Source organism: Patella vulgata, chromosome 3 (assembly GCF_932274485.2).
Source record: "Patella vulgata chromosome 3, xgPatVulg1.2, whole genome shotgun sequence".
Lineage (NCBI taxonomy): Eukaryota > Metazoa > Mollusca > Gastropoda > Patellidae > Patella > Patella vulgata.
The window spans coordinates 3,263,418-3,284,530 of NC_065881.2; the positions used below are offsets into that span (position 1 = coordinate 3,263,418).

The 21,113-nt window shown below is 36.9% G+C and overlaps 1 protein-coding gene and 2 long non-coding RNA genes across 10 annotated transcripts in view; 1 reads left to right on the forward strand and 2 right to left on the reverse strand.

The window, feature by feature from the left end:
* Window positions 1–13,607, reverse strand: part of LOC126814718 (uncharacterized) — a 66,831-nt gene extending 53,224 nt beyond the window's left edge. The window contains exons 1-3 of one of the 3 annotated variants that reach the window (XM_056099635.1): window positions 12,647–13,307; window positions 11,723–11,852; window positions 8,681–9,363 (exon numbers count right to left, since the gene is read on the reverse strand). In XM_056099635.1, coding sequence (XP_055955610.1) covers window positions 8,767–9,363; window positions 11,723–11,852; window positions 12,647–13,197 — 1,278 coding nt within the window. In that variant the 5' untranslated portion in view covers window positions 13,198–13,307 and the 3' untranslated portion in view covers window positions 8,681–8,766. Of the gene's footprint in view, window positions 1–8,680; window positions 9,364–11,718; window positions 11,853–12,646 lie in introns of those variants that run through there. The other 2 variants (XM_056099636.1, XM_056099637.1) reach the window with 2 other exon arrangements.
* LOC130012233 (uncharacterized) lies at window positions 61–4,249 on the reverse strand. 2 transcript variants are annotated; one of them, XR_008787620.1, is made up of 4 exons: window positions 4,110–4,247; window positions 3,734–3,936; window positions 3,390–3,512; window positions 61–2,141 (listed from the first exon to the last, which is right to left on the reverse strand). It is a non-coding gene; the product is annotated as an uncharacterized LOC130012233 (long non-coding RNA). The 2 variants fall into 2 exon arrangements; XR_008787619.1 differs by having other exon boundaries at window positions 3,734–4,249.
* On the forward strand, window positions 5,123–7,795 carry LOC126814715 (uncharacterized). Of its 5 annotated transcripts, none has more exons than XR_007677714.2 (4): window positions 5,123–5,376; window positions 6,291–6,451; window positions 7,229–7,268; window positions 7,450–7,795. It is a non-coding gene; the product is annotated as an uncharacterized LOC126814715 (long non-coding RNA). The 5 variants fall into 5 exon arrangements; XR_007677715.2 differs by having other exon boundaries at window positions 5,123–5,371; XR_007677716.2 differs by lacking the exon at window positions 5,123–5,376 and adding an exon at window positions 5,480–5,503.
* Window positions 13,608–21,113: the final 7,506 nt, after the last annotated feature.

Here is a 21,113-nt window from a genome sequence, read left to right on the forward strand (position 1 = left end):
GCCATCTTTTGTTTACTTTTATTGTTTCATTTTGTGTGTTTGCAGAAAACTAAAAAATGGTCAAACTAAATTGGTTTATTTTCATAATAAAAATCATACAACAGAAAAATAACTGATAATCTTATAACACAGTGGGTCTATTATAACTATATATGTGATCAGCTCTGGCCAAATGGTTGCTATGGAGTTCAATTTGTTTCCAAAATTTTCAATATCTTCTTTCTTAAAAGTAATATTATGGTACATTCAAATTTAAATATTCCAAGCATATTTCTAAGTCACATACTAATTTAAAGGTATTTGGATACAGAATTTAAATTGACACCTTTTGGCATCTTGATTTTTGATCCATGCATCTCATTAAGCCAGAGTTGGATTATATAATAAGAGGTCCAATTGTCATCTTTGTTGTCCATCACTGAAGAAGTGTATGTAATTAAAAATATACAGTGGACTCTTTCACTTTCAACATTGTACAGGACCGATACAATGCCGGATTATACACCATGACGGAATACTTAATTGTCTCAAAACTGCAAGTATTATTGTACCTCGAATACCAAAGTATTATTTTAATGCACCTTCGAATACCCAGAACTTAAAAATATGATAAACCTTTCTGTACATTTGAAACTTTATTATATAAAATTATTATGTTTTTACTTTGGGTGCGTACAAAACACTTGTGCGTCGTTATGAACAAAATATTATAATGATAGTGATTCTTCATCTCAGCAATTTATATTTAATGTTGCTGTATTTGACGTGAAAAAATCAAATGAAATACCAAGCACTCTCTTACAAGAAATTATAAAATTATCAAGGTTTTATTAACAAAGACTGACACATACTTTAAGCTCACCGATAATTGATTGCTTGTCGGTTAACACCCACTGATTGAAGGCCGGATTATCCAATGTTAATTCAACAGAAATCGTTTAACGGGGGTCCCCAGATTGGTCTAATAATTCGGAATATTCCGAGTCCACTGTACAAGCCTACACTATAAAGTTATTGATCAATTTTTAATTTATGTCTTTCAATTAATGTATTAAATAAAAGAGAATTTACCATTTTTGAAAACATAACAGACTGTTTTGTTCTTATTAGGGGCTTATCAATTGACTTACAAAGAAGAAAACACCCACCTCATACCGTTTCGCATTATTTGATAACGATAAGAAGCCAAGTCAAAACTTTGCTTTAGATATAAACAAGGATTGTCCTGTGTATTCCCAGTTCAATTGCTAAATGCCATTGAAACAATTAATCTCATACTGGTAATTTAAATTCATAAAAACTGAAATCACATAAAACGTGTTACAACTACAGTTAACTTTCACAACCAAGTACATATATCAGCTTCATGACACATTTGATAATGATATGGATATTAATAATTAAAACATGGAAATAAATTTATTAAAACTTGAGCCATGGTAAAATGGAATGACAAATAAAATTCATGTATTTGTAGAAACAAAAATAAACTGTTATCAATGACAATAATTGCGCTACATGTCAGATATTTTGGCACAAAATGGTATATCTTGAAAATAATATGATTCAGCTTCATGATACATTAAGTTAAATGATATGGATATTAATAATTAAAACATGAAAATTAATTTATTAAAACTCTAGCCTTGGCACAATGGAATGATAAATAAAACTATGTATTTCTACAAACAAAAATTAACTGTTATCAATGAAAATAAATGCTCTACATAGCAGAACTTTTGGCACAAAATGATAGGTCTTGAAAATAATATGGTTTTATAAATTTGTATATGTGTGTCCATTAGCTCCTTGTAAAAATTGTGGCTGCGGAACATGTCCATTTTGTTGTTGAGAAAATTGATGCTGCTGAAATCCCTGATTGGCAAACAAACTCCATAATTTTAATTCATGTTGCCTATCTCTTTCCCTATCCTCGCGTCGTTGTTCCTCAGCTCTAAGTCGATCCTCCCGTCTCTGCTCTTTTCTAAGTCTCTATGAATCTGCCTCCATTCTCATTCTTTTTTCTTCGAATTCAAAATATGATCTTTCTTGTTCTCTTTGATAATTTATAAAGCTGGTTGTTGTCTCATTCAGAACACGTTGAATTATATCCTCTCTGTTTCTTTTTTTCTTTTCTGGTCCTGTAAGTAAATAAAATAACTCTTTAATGTTTAAATAAATGAACAATGATTGACAATTCGGGCCTCGAAATATCCCTTCAGTAACTAACCTGTCACTCTTAATTATCCAAAAACAACCACAATATTTACCATGGTGCCGTTACACATGTACTTCTGTGTAGATACTTCAAAATGCTATAGATGAAAACTTGTGTGGATGGTGTGTTAAAGTTCTTATACAATAATTGGGCGTGGTTCTGTCCCTGGAGGTCAGGCATGTACCAAAAGAAACCATATTGTAAAGGAATAATTAAATAAATGTGACATCATAATGAGTAGGCCTATTGTGGTCTGGAGTCAATTTCCTGAACATTAGTAAATTTAGTCCACCTACTTACTACCTGTCAGACCTGTCAGAGAACATTTCAAGTCCTGCATTTCATTTCCATATAGGTATACACCTTATTAAGTCACTCTTCTGTTTTGTTTTACCTATTCATGGCTACACTATTTTGAATCCGATCTTATTATGTATTAAAATCATAAACAAAATTCTTTAGGTAAATAATAGCTATATAAAGTAGTTAAAGGCGTTGTCACAGGTATGACTTTTTTGAACACCTATAATTTCTAATTTGATTGGGGGGATCACGTGGCTAAGTGGGTAAGACGCTGGCTCGCTAGCCTGGAGGTCGGGTGTTCGATCCCTGCATTGGCCGAGAAAGTTCATCTCGATTTTCCGGCGTGGTTTCCCTTTGTCAGTGATGCAGAACGGAGGGCCTGACAAGGACAGCTGCCTAGTCATTCGGATGGGACGAAAAACCGAGGTCCAGTGTACACATTGGCGTGCACTTAAAAGATCCCTTGGCAGTTGGAATTCGATATAAGAGTAGGCCGTAGCGCCGCTGCCCGGGCAAAATTTCCCTCATAGCACACTGTATGGCGTATGCCCGTCTTCAATTAGCCCAGGTTAGGTGCAGAAGAGTAGGACGTTAAACCCCATTTCATTTCATTTTCTAATTTGATTGGGATACAAAATCAAATGTTCCGTGTACTTTATAACCAGTAAACATACCATTTGTCCTGCACAACACTCATCTATACGTACAGCTAGTTTTCAGTGGGATGTTATTCTAGCATTTTTTAAAATTTATATTGAATCACAGAAGGAATTAGTGACCGGTTTACCACGTTCTTAGACAGAAAGCAGCTCCAGTGTTGTACTCTTTTCAAATATTGATAACCATTTAGAATAAATAGCAACTGAACCTTTTTTTTCTGGCTGTTTACGGAGGACGGTTTCTGTAGGCTCATTTTCTTCATTTTCCAAATTGACTCTTGTTGGTTCCTCATCATTATCATCATCATCAAAATCATCCAAATCTTGTGTTTCTATAAAAAAAGAAAGAAAAAATACCATTATATAATTTCCATAAGTTTTGATTTTAAAACACTAATTCTCCAATGGTTATTATGCAAAAAAATTTGATTTAATTTGTTTTGTGTGTATATGTGAGTTTGATCCCATGTTTGTAGGCTTATATTGCCTGCCAACTATCGCATCGATTTAGTCTTGCTCCTGACAATATAATAACAATAACATGTTCGCTTACCTGAATTAATACTTGTCTCCAGAATATGTGTTGGACGGGTAGCGGGTCTGGTTCCTAATATTTTATCCATAGCGTCAAAAAACTTGCTAGTTTTCTTGCCACTCCCACTTTTATTGTTGTGGTCCTTTATTTTTTTTATAAGAATGCTTCATATTCTTTATGCGATTCTTGCAGGCGTCTGCAGATTTTCTGTACCCATTTTCCTGATAGATAGAAAATATAAAATAAATTTACTACTAGAATATGAGAAAACCGGGATTTATGAAAAATGCTTACGCTGTTATAAATAGTATTACTAAAAGAGAACTAAATTTTATTAACTTGTAATATACACAACTAAAAACAGTTGTTTATGTAACTGTAACTCGTGGCTTACTGTACTCCAAACAATAGAGGGTATGAGTCTTCAGATTTCTATTTAATTGCCTAACTATAGACACTCTGAATTTAAATTCGCTGTTAAATTGGACACATTCAAGAACACACTATTTTTTATACAACTTTTACAAAGTACAATTGTGTGCAAAAATTTTCCCAGCATTTGGTGCCCAAAATGGGGGGGCCCCCCCCCCCCCAGGTCGTACGCCTATGGACAAACAATGATAACTTGGCTGAGAATGAAGTAAATCAAGGGGTTTCCACATTTTGCTCCATCTGTCTAACATTGTGAATGGGGAAAACTTTAGTGGTCTGTGACCAAAAAAATAAAACTGTGCTAACAAAATGAAACTAGATTTGCCATGGCTAGATCTTATTCTTAAGGTCAACTCAATTCTCGTCGATGTCGCTGAGATGTAATAAGTAGAGCGTGTGATTGTTGGTTAGGGTTAGATTAAGTATTAGGGCTAGGTCCAGGGTAAGGGTTAGGGTTGAGATTAGCGTTAACCCTGTTTACATCTCGTGACCTTTTGCCAAACTTGAAGTTGTCCTTATTAATTAGATTTAACCCTTTGTGCCTATCTTCCTATAAATTTTTCTCGAAACGAAATATAATTTTATATACTTAATGTTGCAGTGTTTTCGGCAATATGTCCTTCCGGCACATTTAACCAAATGTGAATATTTTTGGGCATGGTAGGCCAACATTAGATAACTACAATGACTTAATATTGAAAATAACTGAAAAATAGATAAATTTCGTTTCGTGTGAAATTCTGTGTTTCAAATTTGAATTTGCTAGAGTTCAAAAGGTCAATTTCTGTTTATCAGTTTGCAGTAGAGTTTTTGGAAATTTCATTAATAAAAAATCAACAGTAAAAAAATATTTTGAGAAAAAAAAAATTAATATGATATGTAAGTTTAACGTGTTACTAGTGCAGGTAACTGAAAATTACGAATTTTGCCGTCAGCTGAAAGGCACAATACTGGATCTTCAATGAGTTACTTTCTATTTTTCACTCGTCAACCGGCTGCAGATTTCACTCGGCCAACTTCGGTTACTCCTCTACACCAAACCATGTTTCCAAACAGAGTTATCTTTCCGTGACCCGCAAATTATATTTTTAACTGGTTTGCTTTTGGCGCAATATTCTGATGTTTAGGCTAACACTGTTTTTAACGGCGTCAGCTTCTTATATTTATTGGGCTACAAACACTAAACAGTTGTCTTTTATTTTCTGAGGAGATTTTCTGACCTGGGTAATGTAAATGAAGTTTGTTACTTTATAGTAGGCTAGTATTTTACTAAAACTGCATAAATCAAATCTTAATCATAGATGTACCGATTGTAAATAATTTTTTTTGCTGACGAAGTCTTTTCTAACTTTTGGGGTAAGACTACTAACTAAGTAGCCTACATTGAAATTAGTGCTAGTACAGTAGAAGTGGTCTTGGCGTCGGGTAATCGATATGAAAACAAGTCTACATTATAATTAGGCCTAGATATCTACCTAGTCCGACTTCATTTCAAGCATTTTATTTATACCCCTTAAGTTGTAGTAGTGACAGTTTTAACTACAAGTAAGTACAACAGCAACCAACAGGGGGTCACAGTATCGTGACTCGTGGACTTGTCAGGAGTATAACTTGAGCCTGAGAATGATCAATGAGATACACACAAATGGATAAGTCTGATAATCAGTTAATAAATCAGATGTAACTTGTAAATAAAGGCACTGTATGACAGTGTATGTAGGCCTACATATGATATATATTCTAAATACTAATAAATAGGCCTAGTAGTATTGTTTTATTAATATTACCTATTTATTAATTAATAGGGTTTCAGGTCAAACTCAAAGTTTCAAATGATCAAAACGCTCTATATACCAGTCAATGCGTGGGATGGCACCAAAATAAGTGCTTTTCTGTCATATTTGAGTGACGTCATGAGTCATAAGCGGTATTTTCCCTTCAGAATCGCTATACTGGCTAGGCCCTATAGTACCAATTTTAAAACTGAATGAAATCCGCACGTTATTGTCAGCTAAGATTTATTAAAATCATAATTATATATTATAGATCTAATTTCAAATATTATACTTAACTAATAGAATCAATTAAGCTTTTACTATCTAATATGTGAATTTAGGGTAGTTACATTATGTTTCTATTTCAGTGTTCATCAATAGTGGTTTTGATTTTTCACTTGGATTGGTGGAAGAAGGTACCATACAATACTATACTACTGTACTGTGTTAGATTGTTCAGCGTAAATTGGTTTCAAAGACCTTTCCAGTACGCCACGGTATTCAGTATAATCTAAGGAAATTAAAACAGGTGAGCAAGTTACATTGTACTCAAATATGGCTTTACAAAATACTAATAGTACTAGTAGAATTAATCTCTCATTGCCTAACAAAATTCTGCCTGTTGTTATATGTAGAAGCTATATTATTAAACGAAACATAACAAATATTAAATTCTCTAGATGTGAAGAGTCAAAATACATGCCTCCAATTAAAGATTTGGATCAGATTATTGGGTCTATAAAAAATGACAAAGACTTTTATATAGATTTGCCATATGGCAATTTCACTTTGGGAGAAATAAAACGTTTTCGTGATTTTTACATTGCAAAAAGAGTAAGACAAGAGTTGGAAAATGAAAACAAATATGTTTTGAATTGGCAACCGATAATTACTACCAGAGTTATGGCCCTTGATCACTTTGAAAAATCTTGTGAACACTCTAGAGGCTAAAGTTAAAATCCAATTGACTTTAAATTTATACACAGTGTTTAAGGTCATGAGACAAGACGCCTATTGATTTTCAGCGAGATCTGATGATTACTGCAAGAGTTATGGCATTGATATGTGAGAGACATCAGTTTAAAGTCGATTCTGGTTATTATAATCTAATGTATGAACTTTGTGTTGATTTTACCAGCCTGTAATTGTGGTATCATAATTAATTGTGATTTTAACATTTTTTTTAGTTAACTATATTAAATGAATTCCAAATGTACGTGTTGGCGAGGGGGTACATTAATAATTATATGTTTTTGTAGTACATGTTCCTTGTTTTATAATAAAACTACGCCCTTTCAGTTTTCAGAAGAAAAGTATAGAAAATATTTCCAATTATCTATCTTGAGGTAAATCAGTTTATTATTTTCATTAACAGTTCTTATTTTTGTAAATTTTTATGTAAATCAACTACTTGTCATTGGAGTGCATCTCAAAATTCACTTTCCTTATCTACATAAAGTTTATGTAATAAGTTATAGTGTGTAAATTTGAAGTAAGTTCATATGTTTTTTTATTAATTATTTACAGATCACAGAGATTGAATGCTGCAGGTCTTGTGTTTAGTGTATAGACTAATTGGTGGATGTTATTAACATTAACCTTTTAGCAAAGGTTAGCTTGATGATGTTACTGACTTTGCAGTGTAGTGGAAGATGTTAACCTAACTTTGGTAGACAACAAGCCTAACCCTGAAGTCAACGATGTACAATATGTCAGTGTCACGGTTCCACTACCAAACGTAACGCGAATATAAACAATACTTACGGGTACATGTATTTACTTTGATTGAAATGAGGTCAACTTAAAAATTTGTGTAGATGTGTTATTTGTTGTAACAGTTATATCCATAAAAGTTATATCCATAAAATGTAAATTGTATTTTCTCTATATTAGTATAACAGATTAAACGAAATAAGATTATTTCACTCATGACTCGTAGTCACCCACCATCGTAGAAGTGTCAACATATCGAGAACACGCATTCATGAACCATGATTAGTTGGGACAAATTAATAATGAGGAATACTGTTTTCAAAGGCCTTAAGACAGGAAAGTGGTTATTGGTCACAACATTCATGTGTCACTGCAGGGGAGGGGGTGGAGTCAAATGATAATGCATTCGTGTTGGATAATAAGGTCTGTCATTTAGTGAAGAGGCTTAGCTTCGTTTCCAAGAGTAGGGTCGACTGCATTCCCACTGTTAAGATTTCGAGAAACAGGGTCCAGATTCTCACATCAGATACTTGAACCACAGAAAAGGTTACCTTTCAGAAAATTGGCTCTGTAGCCTAAAACTGAATCGCCTATATCTCGGTTCAGAGCAAAGCAATCTGACTGAAATTTCAGCATTTTCTGTTTCTATTATTTATTGTTGAACTATTATAGCGAGAACTGTCAGCTCTTATCTAATCTTACCCAATGGCGCCAATGCCCCTTTAAAATGCCCCTTATAAATCTAGTTTAAAATCCAAATATTTGTCTAAACTTTAGACAGACCTTATGATCTACTAGTATTCTCCAGTTGGTCAATTTCACTGCAAGTCAGTCAAAACGGCCAAACATGACTGGCGAAAATAAGACAAATAAGGTTGGAAGTACCTTCAAAACAAACCATGGCACTTGAATCAATGACAGACCTTATGATCTAAAGCATACATCAGACCACTCAACCACACAACTGGTAAAGACTTTAGACAAATATTTGGATTTTAAATTAGAAACAAAACCATACTGTTGAAGATGTAATTGAGACAAGACATTAGACTAGCACTTATATTTATTAGCAAAAAAAAGCCAACAATTTGATTGGTTTTAGTGCTTAGCCAATCAAAATTGAAATTTCTACTAAAATTTGGATTTGATCTTAGTTAAAATTTCCCTACTTTTAAGTTCTGGTAAAATGTCCTTATGTGTCGGAAGTTCTGATTTGTCGACTAAACGAAAGCGACCAGACTGTCCACCGTTGGCTTTGAGAAATGCGACAATTTTGATCGGTGACATACTTTGCGTTACAATGGTGTACATCTGATTTCTAGTGGAATGATTTATAAAGCGAACTGGAACGGGGAGGTTATACAGTAAGCCGTTAATCTGGCGTGTGATATGATGAGGGAAAGCAGGTCCAAACAGTAGATCTTTTAGCATTTTAACTTTTATGAATTCGTCTAGTCGTGCCTGGGCAGCTTTTAAAATAAATCTATCAGCATGACGGTAATGTGGTTTTCTAGGATATTTCTTCTTAGCCTGTGAATCTGTTACTTCTTCCTTCATTTCAACATCCGTGTCACTGGTCTCAGTTTCTGAATCAGTTCCCTCAGCTGTAGTAGCTGTAACGTTTTCTCCTGCATCCTCGGCAGCTTTCTTCAACACCTCCGCTTCTTTAAGCAACGTATCAAAACTGACAGATTCTATCACTTGATCAGGTTTAGTGTAAGCAGAAACCTGGAATGAAAAACGATTTACTAAGACATGATATCTAGGTTAACTTTAAATAATGGCATTCATCAATTAAAGGTCAAATCTGTGCCTAGCCAGGAAGGCATTTTTATGTGCAATACAAGAGCAGAACGAAAACCAAGGTGGCTCAGTACATGAGGTGCCAGCTCTGTGGATAAGCCATCGGCTCAGGGGTTAAGCCACCAGCTCAGTTGGTAAGACAATGTCTCAGTGGGTAAAGACCCACCTCTGTGGGTAAACCGCTGGCTCGGTGGGTTCTGACTCGGTGTGTAGGACACTGGCTCATTGATAAGAATCTATTTTTAATCTGGCCAATGAAGTTCCTCAGGTTTTTCCAGCCTTTTTTCGTCTTGTTGCAAGGGCAAGATGGACTGGACAAGAAAAAAGGTCCCTTGTATAGCCATTGGCAGCATGTTGACGGAACGGGAAAAAAATGCACGATACTGGACATGAGATTCTACTCCTTGTCACATACAAGCTTGGCTCAAATTGATTCAAGGACATATCTTATGATCTAAAGGGCATGCATTAGACCACTAGACCAGCCCACCCATATATCAATCTTCTGGTGTTGTCACAGGATAACCCTGCTCAAGGGACAGGAACGTTGCTTCAGTGAAAGGGTGTAGAAATGCAATGCTTGGCTAAATTGGTTTTTATACGCCCACACTGAAATGTGGACGTATATTGCCGTCGCCCCCGTCCGTCCGTCTGTCGGTCCGTCCGTCCATCGTCCACAATTTCTTATGAACGCTCTAACGCCAAAAGTTATCATCCAATTGTTTTAAAATTGATATATGTTGTTTTCATTAGTGAGATGAAGAAGCCTATTTAATTTCAATAACTTCCGTTTATTACGTCTAGAGTTATGGCCCTTGTTTCACTTTGTTGAACCTTGTGAACGCTCTAATGCCAAAAGTTAACATACGATCTTTGTGAAATTTATATGCAATATTTATGTTAGTGAAACGAAGAAGCCTATTGAATTTCAACAATTTCTGTTTATTACGTCTAGAGTTATGGCCCTTGTTTCACTTTATTGAACCTTGTGAACGCTCTAACTCCAAAAGTTATCATCCGATCTTTCTGAAATTTACATGCATTATTTAAATTAGTGAAACAAAGAAGCCTATTGAATTTCGGCGATTTCCGTTTTTTTACGTCTAGAGTTATGGCTCTTGTTTCACTTTATTGAACCTTGTGAACGCTCTAACTCCAACAGTTATCATCCGATCTTTCTGAAATTTACATGCATTATTTAAATTAGTGAAACGAAGAAGCCTATTGAATTTTAGCAATTTCCGTTTATTACGTCTAGAGTAAATGGCCCTTGTTTCATGTTATTGAACCTTGTGAACGCTCAAACGACAAAAGTTATCAACCGATCTGTATGAAATTTATATGCATCATTTAAATTAGTAAAACAAAGAAGCCTATTGAATTTCAGCAATTTCCGTTAATCATCTAGAGTTATGGCCCTTGTTTCACTTTGTTGAATCTTGTGAATGCTCTAATGACAACAGTTATCATCCGATCTGTTTGAAATTGATATGCATGATTTAAATTAATGAAACGAAGAATCCTATTGAAGTTCAGCAATTTCCTTTAATTACGCCATGAGTTATGGCCCTTGTTTCACTTTGTTGTACCTTGTGGTTGCTTTAACGACAAAAGTTATTATACGATCTGTATGAAATTTAAAGGTATCGTTTAAATTAGTAAAACGAACAAGCCTATTGAGTTTCAGCAAATTTCCGTTAATTACATCTAGAGTTATGGCCCTTGTTTCACATTGTTGAATCTTGTGAACGCTTGAACGACAAAAGTTATCACCCAATCTGTATGAAATTCATATGCATCATTTAAATTAGTGAAATGAAGAAGCCTATTGAATGTCAGCAATTTCTGTCAATTACTTCTAGAGTTATCGCCCTTGTTCTACTTTGTTGAATCTTGTGAACGTTCGAACGACAAAAGTTATCATCCGATCTGTATGAAATTGATATGTATTATTTGAATTAGTAAAACGAAAAAGTCTGTCGAATTTCAATAATTTCTGTAGATTACTTCCTGAGTTACAGCCCTTGTTTTAGTTTTTAGAACCTTGTGAACCCTCAAACGACGAAAATTATAATGTCATCTGTATGAAGTTGTCTATTAAATGCCCCCTAATTACCTACAAAAGAACAAATATACGACAACTCTTGTCGACCGCTCGGACGATTTAGCTGCTGTGGGCGTATGTTTAGTTGCCTGGCAACCTATCTTTATATAATGTAGGCCCTATTTAGCTCAGGAATACATAGCCCTAAAGCTAATTCAAGTATTCAATAGAATAACTTACCTCTATGACTGGTTGTGTTTCGTAGAGCTTAAACAAGATATCAGCTGCTGCAAAATTTCTAGAGCCTATCTTACTAAGAGACACTGCAGGTTCGGTTCCAACATCTTCCTTCTGTATCTTCATCTGACATCTTAAAGTAAAAAAAGAGAGAAATCGGGATTAACACTCACACAAAACAAACCAACATTTTTGGACTGACACCCAGGAGGTTTGACTCAATGAAAGACCTTATGAGCTTGGACCACTCAACCACCCCTAAAAACAAAAGAAGAGTAACAAGCAAACTGAACATTTCAAAATTTTGATCAATGGGACAAGACTAGATCTTAAAGCTACAATTTCATATTTGTTAAGTTATATTTTTAAAATTTATTAAAATAAAGCCTTAAAATAGATGGTATCCATACACAGTCCTACCTTGTTAAAGAATAATCCTATTAATCCTATAATTCACTATTGCCAGCTGCGAAATTGGCAAAATTATCATTTTCGAATTCCAACATTTGAAGATAGCTAATGCATGGAGGCAATAGGAAAACAAGGGAGGTAATTGTGTTATTATTTCCTGTGTCAATGATTTTTAAGGGTGGGAAATAATGCCCATAGTCGTATAATAGTGAGTTGATAACCTATTGAGCAAAAGACATAGAAATAATTATGTTTTGACTTTCATAGAAAATATGAAATTCTGGCTTGAAGGCTAAGGCCAGGAAACACAGCCTAGGTCTTACAGTTAAGGCCGGAAGACGCAAGACTACAGTAGGTCTTAAGAGATTCAAGACTAGGTCTTAAGAGACACAAGACTAGGCCTTACAGTTGAGGCCAGAAGATACAAGACTAAGCCTTACAGTTGAGACCGGAAGACACAAGACTAGGCCTTAAGATTATGGCCGGGAGACCAGACTAGGCCTTAAGGCAACTTACCTGAATACACGATCATCATTGTCAAAAAACTCCCATTCCAACAACATATTGTTGACAAAACATGAATGTTGTAAAATATAGAAACCTTGAACTTTACGATCTACTATCCAACTGACGTCCTCAAAGACAACGATATCCTTGGCTGGTAGTGTTGATATAGGTTTTCGGGTCCATTGTAAGCGATGAAGATTCGAACAGTTATCTTCCAAAATGCAGTTGCCCTTGACACGAAAGTCGATAACATCTGTTGCTGCTTGGTCGTGTGGTTGAAGTTTACTGTGTTGGGGGAGGATGAACTCGGGGTCACAGTTCGTCAAAACCTCTCGGGCTTTAGAGTAAGCGTCTGCTTGGGCATCTGTTCGGTTCTCTGCTTCACCAATCATGATGAGATGACCAGCTAGATAGAGGTTACAGAAAATTTTCTCCTTTTCTATTTCTGTGTTCATGCTACGACGGTACAGACAAATGGGCGTCAATTTTACATCGTTGAAAATTCCATCCAAGACAGTAATGATGGATGCAGGATGCGTGGCACTGCTAAGTTCGTTCATTTTGACAAACTGTTCACGGAGATCAAATGCCCTAGGATTTGGTGCTGCCTTTACCAAAGTGCTCTGAACCTGTGCTTCTGCTTCTGTTATGACAGACTTTTCGACACCATCTAAGATGTTGCCATGTTCAACATTCATGGTGGTCAGTCGTTCAACCACCATATTATAACACAATGACTTAGCAGTTTTTTTGGAAACTGAAACACCTGCACCTTGTAGTATGTTGTCAATAAAGTACATGCCCTAATGATAAACTTTCCCTGATTCAGCTTTACAACTCTCTACATCATATCGACAACGGACTCGACATTTAGCCACAGAGGCCGCCAACTCCATTTTGCTGATTGAATTGGTTGAAGCATATTTAGGATTGGTTAGAATATCTTGGATCTGTTTCAAAATAGATGGTGGGGGTAACTTTGCAATTGTTTCTTTCTCCATCTTAGCAACGGTCGAGTTAAAATTCTCCAGTTTCTCCTTGATAACTTTTAGGGTCATATCATCCTGGTTCAAAATTTAGGTGACAGGAAGGGTACGATAAAGTTCCACCGCCTTCTTGAAACATGACAGTTTGATTTCTTTCTTGTTGATGCCGATAGCTCTGGCTAGGAACACACCACCCATATTAAGTCGGCCAGTGAAAAAGGATCCGTTCTTTCCTTGTACCATGCCATCGATCAAAAAATCTGGTCTAATTCCAACTTTACAACTCATCAGAGAATTCTCAAACAACTAAAATGAAATAAAATAGGGTTTAATGGGAAAGAGAGGAAAATGGGCTTTATTGTTCACTCGACACTAGGTCATTTCGGGACTAACATATAGTTCATTTTATTTCATTAGGGGTCTTTAGCAGTGGAAGGAAACCCTGAGGACATGGAGAAAACGCACGAGGTTGAACAGACGACCCTACTCCTTGTCACGTACAAGCGGGTAATGACGCATTAACGCTTCGACCACCCAAACTCGCCCCACTGGTCTTATGTAGATGGGCAAATAAAAGAATTTTATACGTAATACATGCTTGAATAAAAATAAAAATAAAGCAGAATCTGTGTTTTTAATGAGATTATTGTGAAAAATATTAAACATGCATTATGCAAGAGCTAAACCTGTCAATTTCAGGTCTTTCTTTAGGCCTGAAATCTTATCTAAATTATTAATTAGACATTAATTAACTTATCCAGACCATAATAAACTCCCGATGTCAAGGCTAGCCTTCGATGTCGACTGGATTACAATTCTATATGCTGCTATCGCTCATTGATAATTAAATCACAACAATAGACAATCGAGACTATTAGTTTCGAGGCTAGGCGAAACTTTCATCCGCTTAGTTTTCGGTTCATAGTGGACCAATTTGACTGACATTTTCAGCAAATTCCCTTTACATTATGTAGTTTTTAACTATTATAGTGAGAACTGCTAACTCGTTATCTTATCTCCATCTCCCATAATGTATCTTTAATAAATAAAACCTCACCATAATTTCATTGATTACTTTTTTTTCACTTTGTAAAAACATTGAAAGTCGTCGAATTTTTTCTGCTAGCGGCAATTTTGTGGCATCGATTGGTTCTGGGTTGGGTGTTTTGTGTACAGCGGCAGCAGGCAGACCTTTGTTATCAATGGGGCGTGTCTGGCAGCCTGGTAATGTTTCCCATTTCTTCTCTGTAAATAAACCATTAAAAAATGTAGTTTGTTAAAGCTTCATTTAGTAACTGTATTGAATAAACCATGACTAATATACCGGTGTATTAAATACAAGTTTTTTCACAGTTCATTTCTGACGACGTCTTGAAAAGTGTTCTCTTGTATTTATCAAGCCACAAACAAAATAAACTTCTAAATAACTTGTATTCTGAATATTGTTTAGTGCCCAGGTTCACTTTGCTTATTTCTGTTGATCAGCGGCTGGGGAGGGGGGGGGGGGGAATAGGTTTTACATTTAGATTCAGAACGAACATGATTCTTCTACAGCCATCCTTTTTACAGTGGTTACAACTTAAACATACAGGTTTCAAGTTTAACTGACTACCATGACTAGAGAATAGAATAACGTGATTTATCAACGAATTAACAGAATTTTAAAACAAAATTAAAAGCTTTTGAGCAGTAGTACGGTAAAAATTATGTGTGTCAAAAAGATAAGCACCACCGTTTAAAATGAGGTCTGTTTGATATTTAACCATCAACAATAAATTCAGATGGTTTTTATTTGGAACCATGTAATATCCATCACAAAATACTTCCAGCATAAGTCTTGCCACTCCAAGAAGAATAGTGTCAGGTTCCTTTGGTACCATGGTACTAATCAAACAAGAGGTGTTGAGGACGTGATCCAAGTGAGAGAGGGGGGGGGGTTGGATGGCTGAATGGTTAGCGTGCGCGCGCTGTATCATAAAGTCTGTCATTGAGTCAACTGGCGTGGTTTCGAATCCCCGGTTGTACGTGACAAGGAGTAGGGTCACCTGTCCAACCTCGTGGGTTTCCTCCGGGTCCTCCGGTTTCCTCCCACAGCTAAAGATCCCTACGCGCAAGCGAATTATGGAAATAAAATTGAACCATATGTTAGTCGAGTGGACGTTAAACCCCATTTCTCTCTCTCTCTCCAAGTGAGAGAGGGATACACATGACGATGTTTATCACTACTCTTGTCTGTAATCCTCATCCTTTTCCTGACCAGATCATCTAATGGACTCCTATATTTTTCGAAATCCTCAATTAAAAAATATCTATTACTTAAATGACCAAATATTCCTGTCTTGTTTTACTTTAAGGTGGTCCTTAACCTTTTGTCAGTTGTATTTATTTTTATAACTTACTTGCACCACCGGCACTGTTTGCGGGAGTTCCAACACCTCCTATAGAATTCAACTCATTGTTAAAAATATAATTTGCGGGTCACGGAAAGATAACTCTGTTTGGAAACATGGTTTGGTGTAGAGGAGTAACCGAAGTTGGCCGAGTGAAATCTGCAGCCGGTTGCCGAGTGAAAAATAGAAAGTAACTCATTGAAGATCCAGTATTGTGCAGCTGGAAGAAGCAAACCAGTTGTCAACATTTGGCTGCGTCGAGTTGTTTTGTTTAGATTTTGAGCGGATACTAAATCACCGGAATTCACTTTGCAAATATCAAAATTTGACCCCAAGGCCTACCTCTGTACATATATATTGCATTAATATTAATAATAAATAACTTAAAAACACCGATGATCACCGGAATTTACTTTTAAAAACATATAAACACCGGAATTCACTTTCAAAATATCAGAATTCGCCCGCAATCCCTTCCCTGTTTACATATATTTTGCATAATTAATATTAATAATGAATATCCTTAAATACACCAAAAATGACTACTACATACGCCTTTTAGATTTAATTTGGCTCTTTGTAAATTTCACATAATTGTTCATTTCGGGACTAACACTTGGTTCAATTATATTTCAATAATTCACATGCGCGTATGGATTTTTTGGAGAGGGGGCAGAGGAATCGGCTTACACTACATGAAGATCTGACCAGTTGTACTGGGAGGTCATGTCAGGTGTCATACAAACGGCTTTTGACCCTATGAAAGACATTGATTAATCAATCAGCTTTAACCTTTCTAGGGGTTTACCCACAGTTCCGTGAAGATCACGCCAAGAACTCGCCGTAACAGACCGTTTCATTAGCCTATAAAAGAACACTTGTCAGTTTGATTCCAAATCAGAGTAGGCCGCTGTCCGGACATAATTTCCTACATAGCACACCGTATGACATATGCCCATTTTAATTAGCCCAGACAGAACAGAACAGTAGGACATTAATCTTGATTTCGTTTCAAACATTTAGAAATATTTTTTCTCTATTTCAGATAAAACAAATTGAACAAGTTTGATCAGGAAAAACAATGAAATGAAATGGGGTTTAACGTGCTACTGTTTTGCTCCTTAACTGAGCTAATGAAGACGGGCATACGTCATACAGTGTGATATGAGGGAAATTGTGCCCAGACAGCGGCGCTACAGCCTACTCTTATATCGAATTCCAACTGCCAGGGGATCTTTTACGTGCACGCCAATTTGTACACGGCACCTCGGTTTTTCGTCCCATCCGAACGACTAGACAGCTGTCCTTGTCAGCACCCCCCCCCCCCCGTCCTGTGCCACTGACAAGGGGAAACCACGCCGGAAAATCTGGATGAACGTTCTCGGCCAATGCAGGGGTGGTGAAGTTCAAGGTAGACAAGTGAAATGATATGAAATAAGGTTTAACGTCCTACTGTTCTGCACCGACTGGGCTAATGAAGATGGGGATATACGACAAACAGTGTGTTATAAGTGAAATTTTGCCCGTACAGCGGAGTTGACACTTATTTCGAATTCCAATTGTCAAGGTTTCTTTAAGGTCCCCGCCAATGTGTACAAGGGTCCTCGGATAGTCGTCCAATCAGAACGACTATATGTTGCCACTTGTCTGTACCACTGACAAGGGGGAAATACGTCGGAAAAAAACGATGAACTTTCTCGGTCAACGATAATGAGACCTCCAGGTGAGCAAGACAACGTCCTACCAACTGAACAACCGTGGTGTCCTTTTGAAACTTGACAAAGTGAAATGAAATGAAATTTAACGTCTTACTTATCACCACCGACTGCAATGAGGGGCCTACTTTTATTTCGAATTCCAGTTGTCATGGCTTCTTTTACGTGCCCGACAACGTGAAGACTGTACAATTGCCCTCATAGTACACTGTATGGCGCATGTCCGTCTTCATTAGCCCAGTCGGAGCAGAACAGTAGGACGTTAAACCCCATTTCATTTCATTTCTTTTCTAAATATTGAGCTGGAGATTTTGATCGCAACTTTTTTTGAGTTTTTCCACCGGTAAATCGAGACTATACTATACCCTCAGTCAACCAGTCCCCTCTTACTTTATGACTCATTCCAAAATAAAACGAAACGCGACATTTTGTGTAGGTTTATGAGCCGGATGAGTGGGAGGGGCAGAAATGATGAGCCAGAAAAAAAAATCCTTTGGTTTTGCAACCGAAATCCCATGTTATTTCCACCCGAATTCCAATCAACCAATCAATCAGACGTTGGCATTGACCTGACACCAGAAATTTCACATCCCGGGAAACAAAGCTCATGCCCAATAAAATGTGGCGCATAAAGCAGAGTGACAAGTCTACAATGGCTTTAAACACTGTGTATTTTACTGATTTAAGATTTGTACCCACAGATCAATTTTAAATAATTTGGATTCCCGAAAACTTGATAATAAACAAAATGGTGGATATCTGAAAAGTATCACACACAATCCAATTAAAAGACAGATCCTATTTCGTTTCGTTTTTTATAGTTCAAAATTTCGTTTTACTTGTCTTTATTACACTAGGATCTGGAAGAGTTGTTATATTTTTTTATGTTAAATGTTAAGTGTGGTACTTGAGCTTTATCTCCGAAAGGAATGTTTCTTAAGAGCTGAAAATGACATATAAATTAAATTGTCGTAAATCTCGACATTGCATCAACACATCCTGTACAGGAGCATGGGAATATACACAATGTACACTCCCTCTCTCTCTCTCTCTCTCTCTCTCCCTCACTCTCTCACCCTCTCTCTCTCTCTCTCTCTTATATTCATTCATCATATAACAAACAGACAGTGCTAGATTCACATGTGGGCTTGGCAGGCCGAAACCTAGGAGGGTCTCAAGATATGAGGGTCATCGGGCCAAGATATGGGTGAGTGGAGGGTGGGGAGGCTCATCGGGCCATGATAGGGGTGGGGGGGTCATCCGGCCAAGACGGGGGTGGGGGGTCATCGGACCATGGTGTATAATATTTTGACTGTAGTCTTAAACATTCGTCACTATCCTCGACAGTGTTTAACGGACATTTTGATCTTCCTGTTGTCGTGACGGTGGGGTGGGGAGGGGCTTCATCTAAATCCAGCAATGCCAACAGAAAGACAGACAGAGCTAACATGCAATGTGTCTGATTTAATTTAAAAATTAGTTGCCAGTTTGTTTTGGATTTTTTTTTGGGGGGGGGGGAACTAGAAACGGAAGATTCGTATGAAAACTGGGGAGCCACAGTGGCTAAGTGAGAAAGACGCTGGCTCGCATGGATGTAGCGGGTTTGATCCCGGTGTTGTCCAATGTTCCGTGAACACATTGGCGTGGACGTAAAAGACCCTTGGCAGTTGGAATTCGATCGATACTAGAGTAGACCGTAGCACCAAATGGCGTATGCCCGTCGTCATTAGTCCAGTTGTAGCAGAACAGTAGGACGCGTCCGGATAAGCGGTTTTGACGTTCACGTCCAAACGACTAAATATCGCGAGACACGGTACATACATTGCATACAAACACGGACTTTTATTTCGGAGACTTTGTTAAAATCGGGATGGTCTCTTTAAACCCGATTTCATTTCCGGATGAAACCCAACAGATTGAACAGGTAACCTTATTAAACCTTTGTCAGGTACAAATGTGATATCGAACCCTATATCGGTGGTAAAGTTATGATATAGTATGTTCACTTTCCTTCAAATTCAAAAATTAAATAGAACAGTTAGCTCCCTTCTTTTCGGCAGTAATCGATTTAATGGCGACGGGTATTTTACGAGAACTTGGACCAGTAACTGGGGTGGCGCTCTTCGAAGAACCCTAAGGCCCAGTTTTATACTACTGGGGGATACTTGGTACCCATCCATTCTAGTCACGGCTAGCTGCATATTGGGATCCCGGATATAAAGTTGAATAACGAATAACGAGGTAGCTTCATGGATATGGTGATTCAGTTCCTTGTCCATAGGAAGCTTATTTTTTTTATCAGACTCTCGGTAAACACGAGGCTTTCCATTGATAAATATTAGATAGAGCTCTTAACAAATCACGGACATCAACGACGAAAAAACGAGTCCCATGTTCAAATTGGCATGCTCTTTAAAGATCCCTTGGCAGTTGGAATTCGATATTAGAATAGGCAGTAGCGCTGCTGTCCAGGTTACATTTCCCTCATAGCACTCTGCTTGGCGTATGTCCGTTTTCATTTGCCCAGTCAAAGAAGTAGGGCGTTTAACTCCATTTCATTTATCATATCGTAAGATACGTTCCTCCCACAGCTAAAGACCCCTTTATGGAAATTATGGAAATAAAATTGAACCATATGTTAGTCCCGAAATAACTATTCAATGATTCTTGAACACTTCTTCCGAAGAACTTTTAATTAAATGTTATATTGTTAAATATTATATAACAAGGTCAAAAGCTTCAAACATCCGTATTTGATTTCTTTAAGGTTGAAAAATTTATTGTTGAGAATGCTCGAATATTCCAGAACATCCCTAATTATTCCTTCTAACACCTTCTCCGAAGAGCTTCGAAATGAAATGAAATGAAAAGAAATGGTCCTACTGTTCTGCTCCGAACTCGACTAATGAAGACGGGCATGCGCCATACAGTGTGATATGAGGAAAATATTGCCCAGACAGCGGCACTACGGCCTTTTTTTCATATAGAATTCCAACTGTCAAGGGATCTTTTACATGCACGCCAATGACTAGACAGCTGTGCTTGTCAGGCCCTCCGTCCTGCATCACTCTCAAGGGAGAACCACGCCGGACAATCTGGATGAACTTTCTCTACCAATGCAGGGATCGAAAACCGACCTCCAGGCTAGCGAGCCAGGGTCTTACCCACCTAGCCACCGTAATCCCCTTCGAAGAGCTTCGAAGTCTTTCATCTATTTCAATCAAATATAGAACAAATCTACTTTGTTTAAGAAATAACTTTAGATATGAAATAAGCCTAAAGGGTAATTGTCATACTTAGAAATCACAATAAAAAAACTCAATCCTAAATATAACATCTAAAGTTACTAAATTAGATACCCTTATAGATGATATAACTGACAACT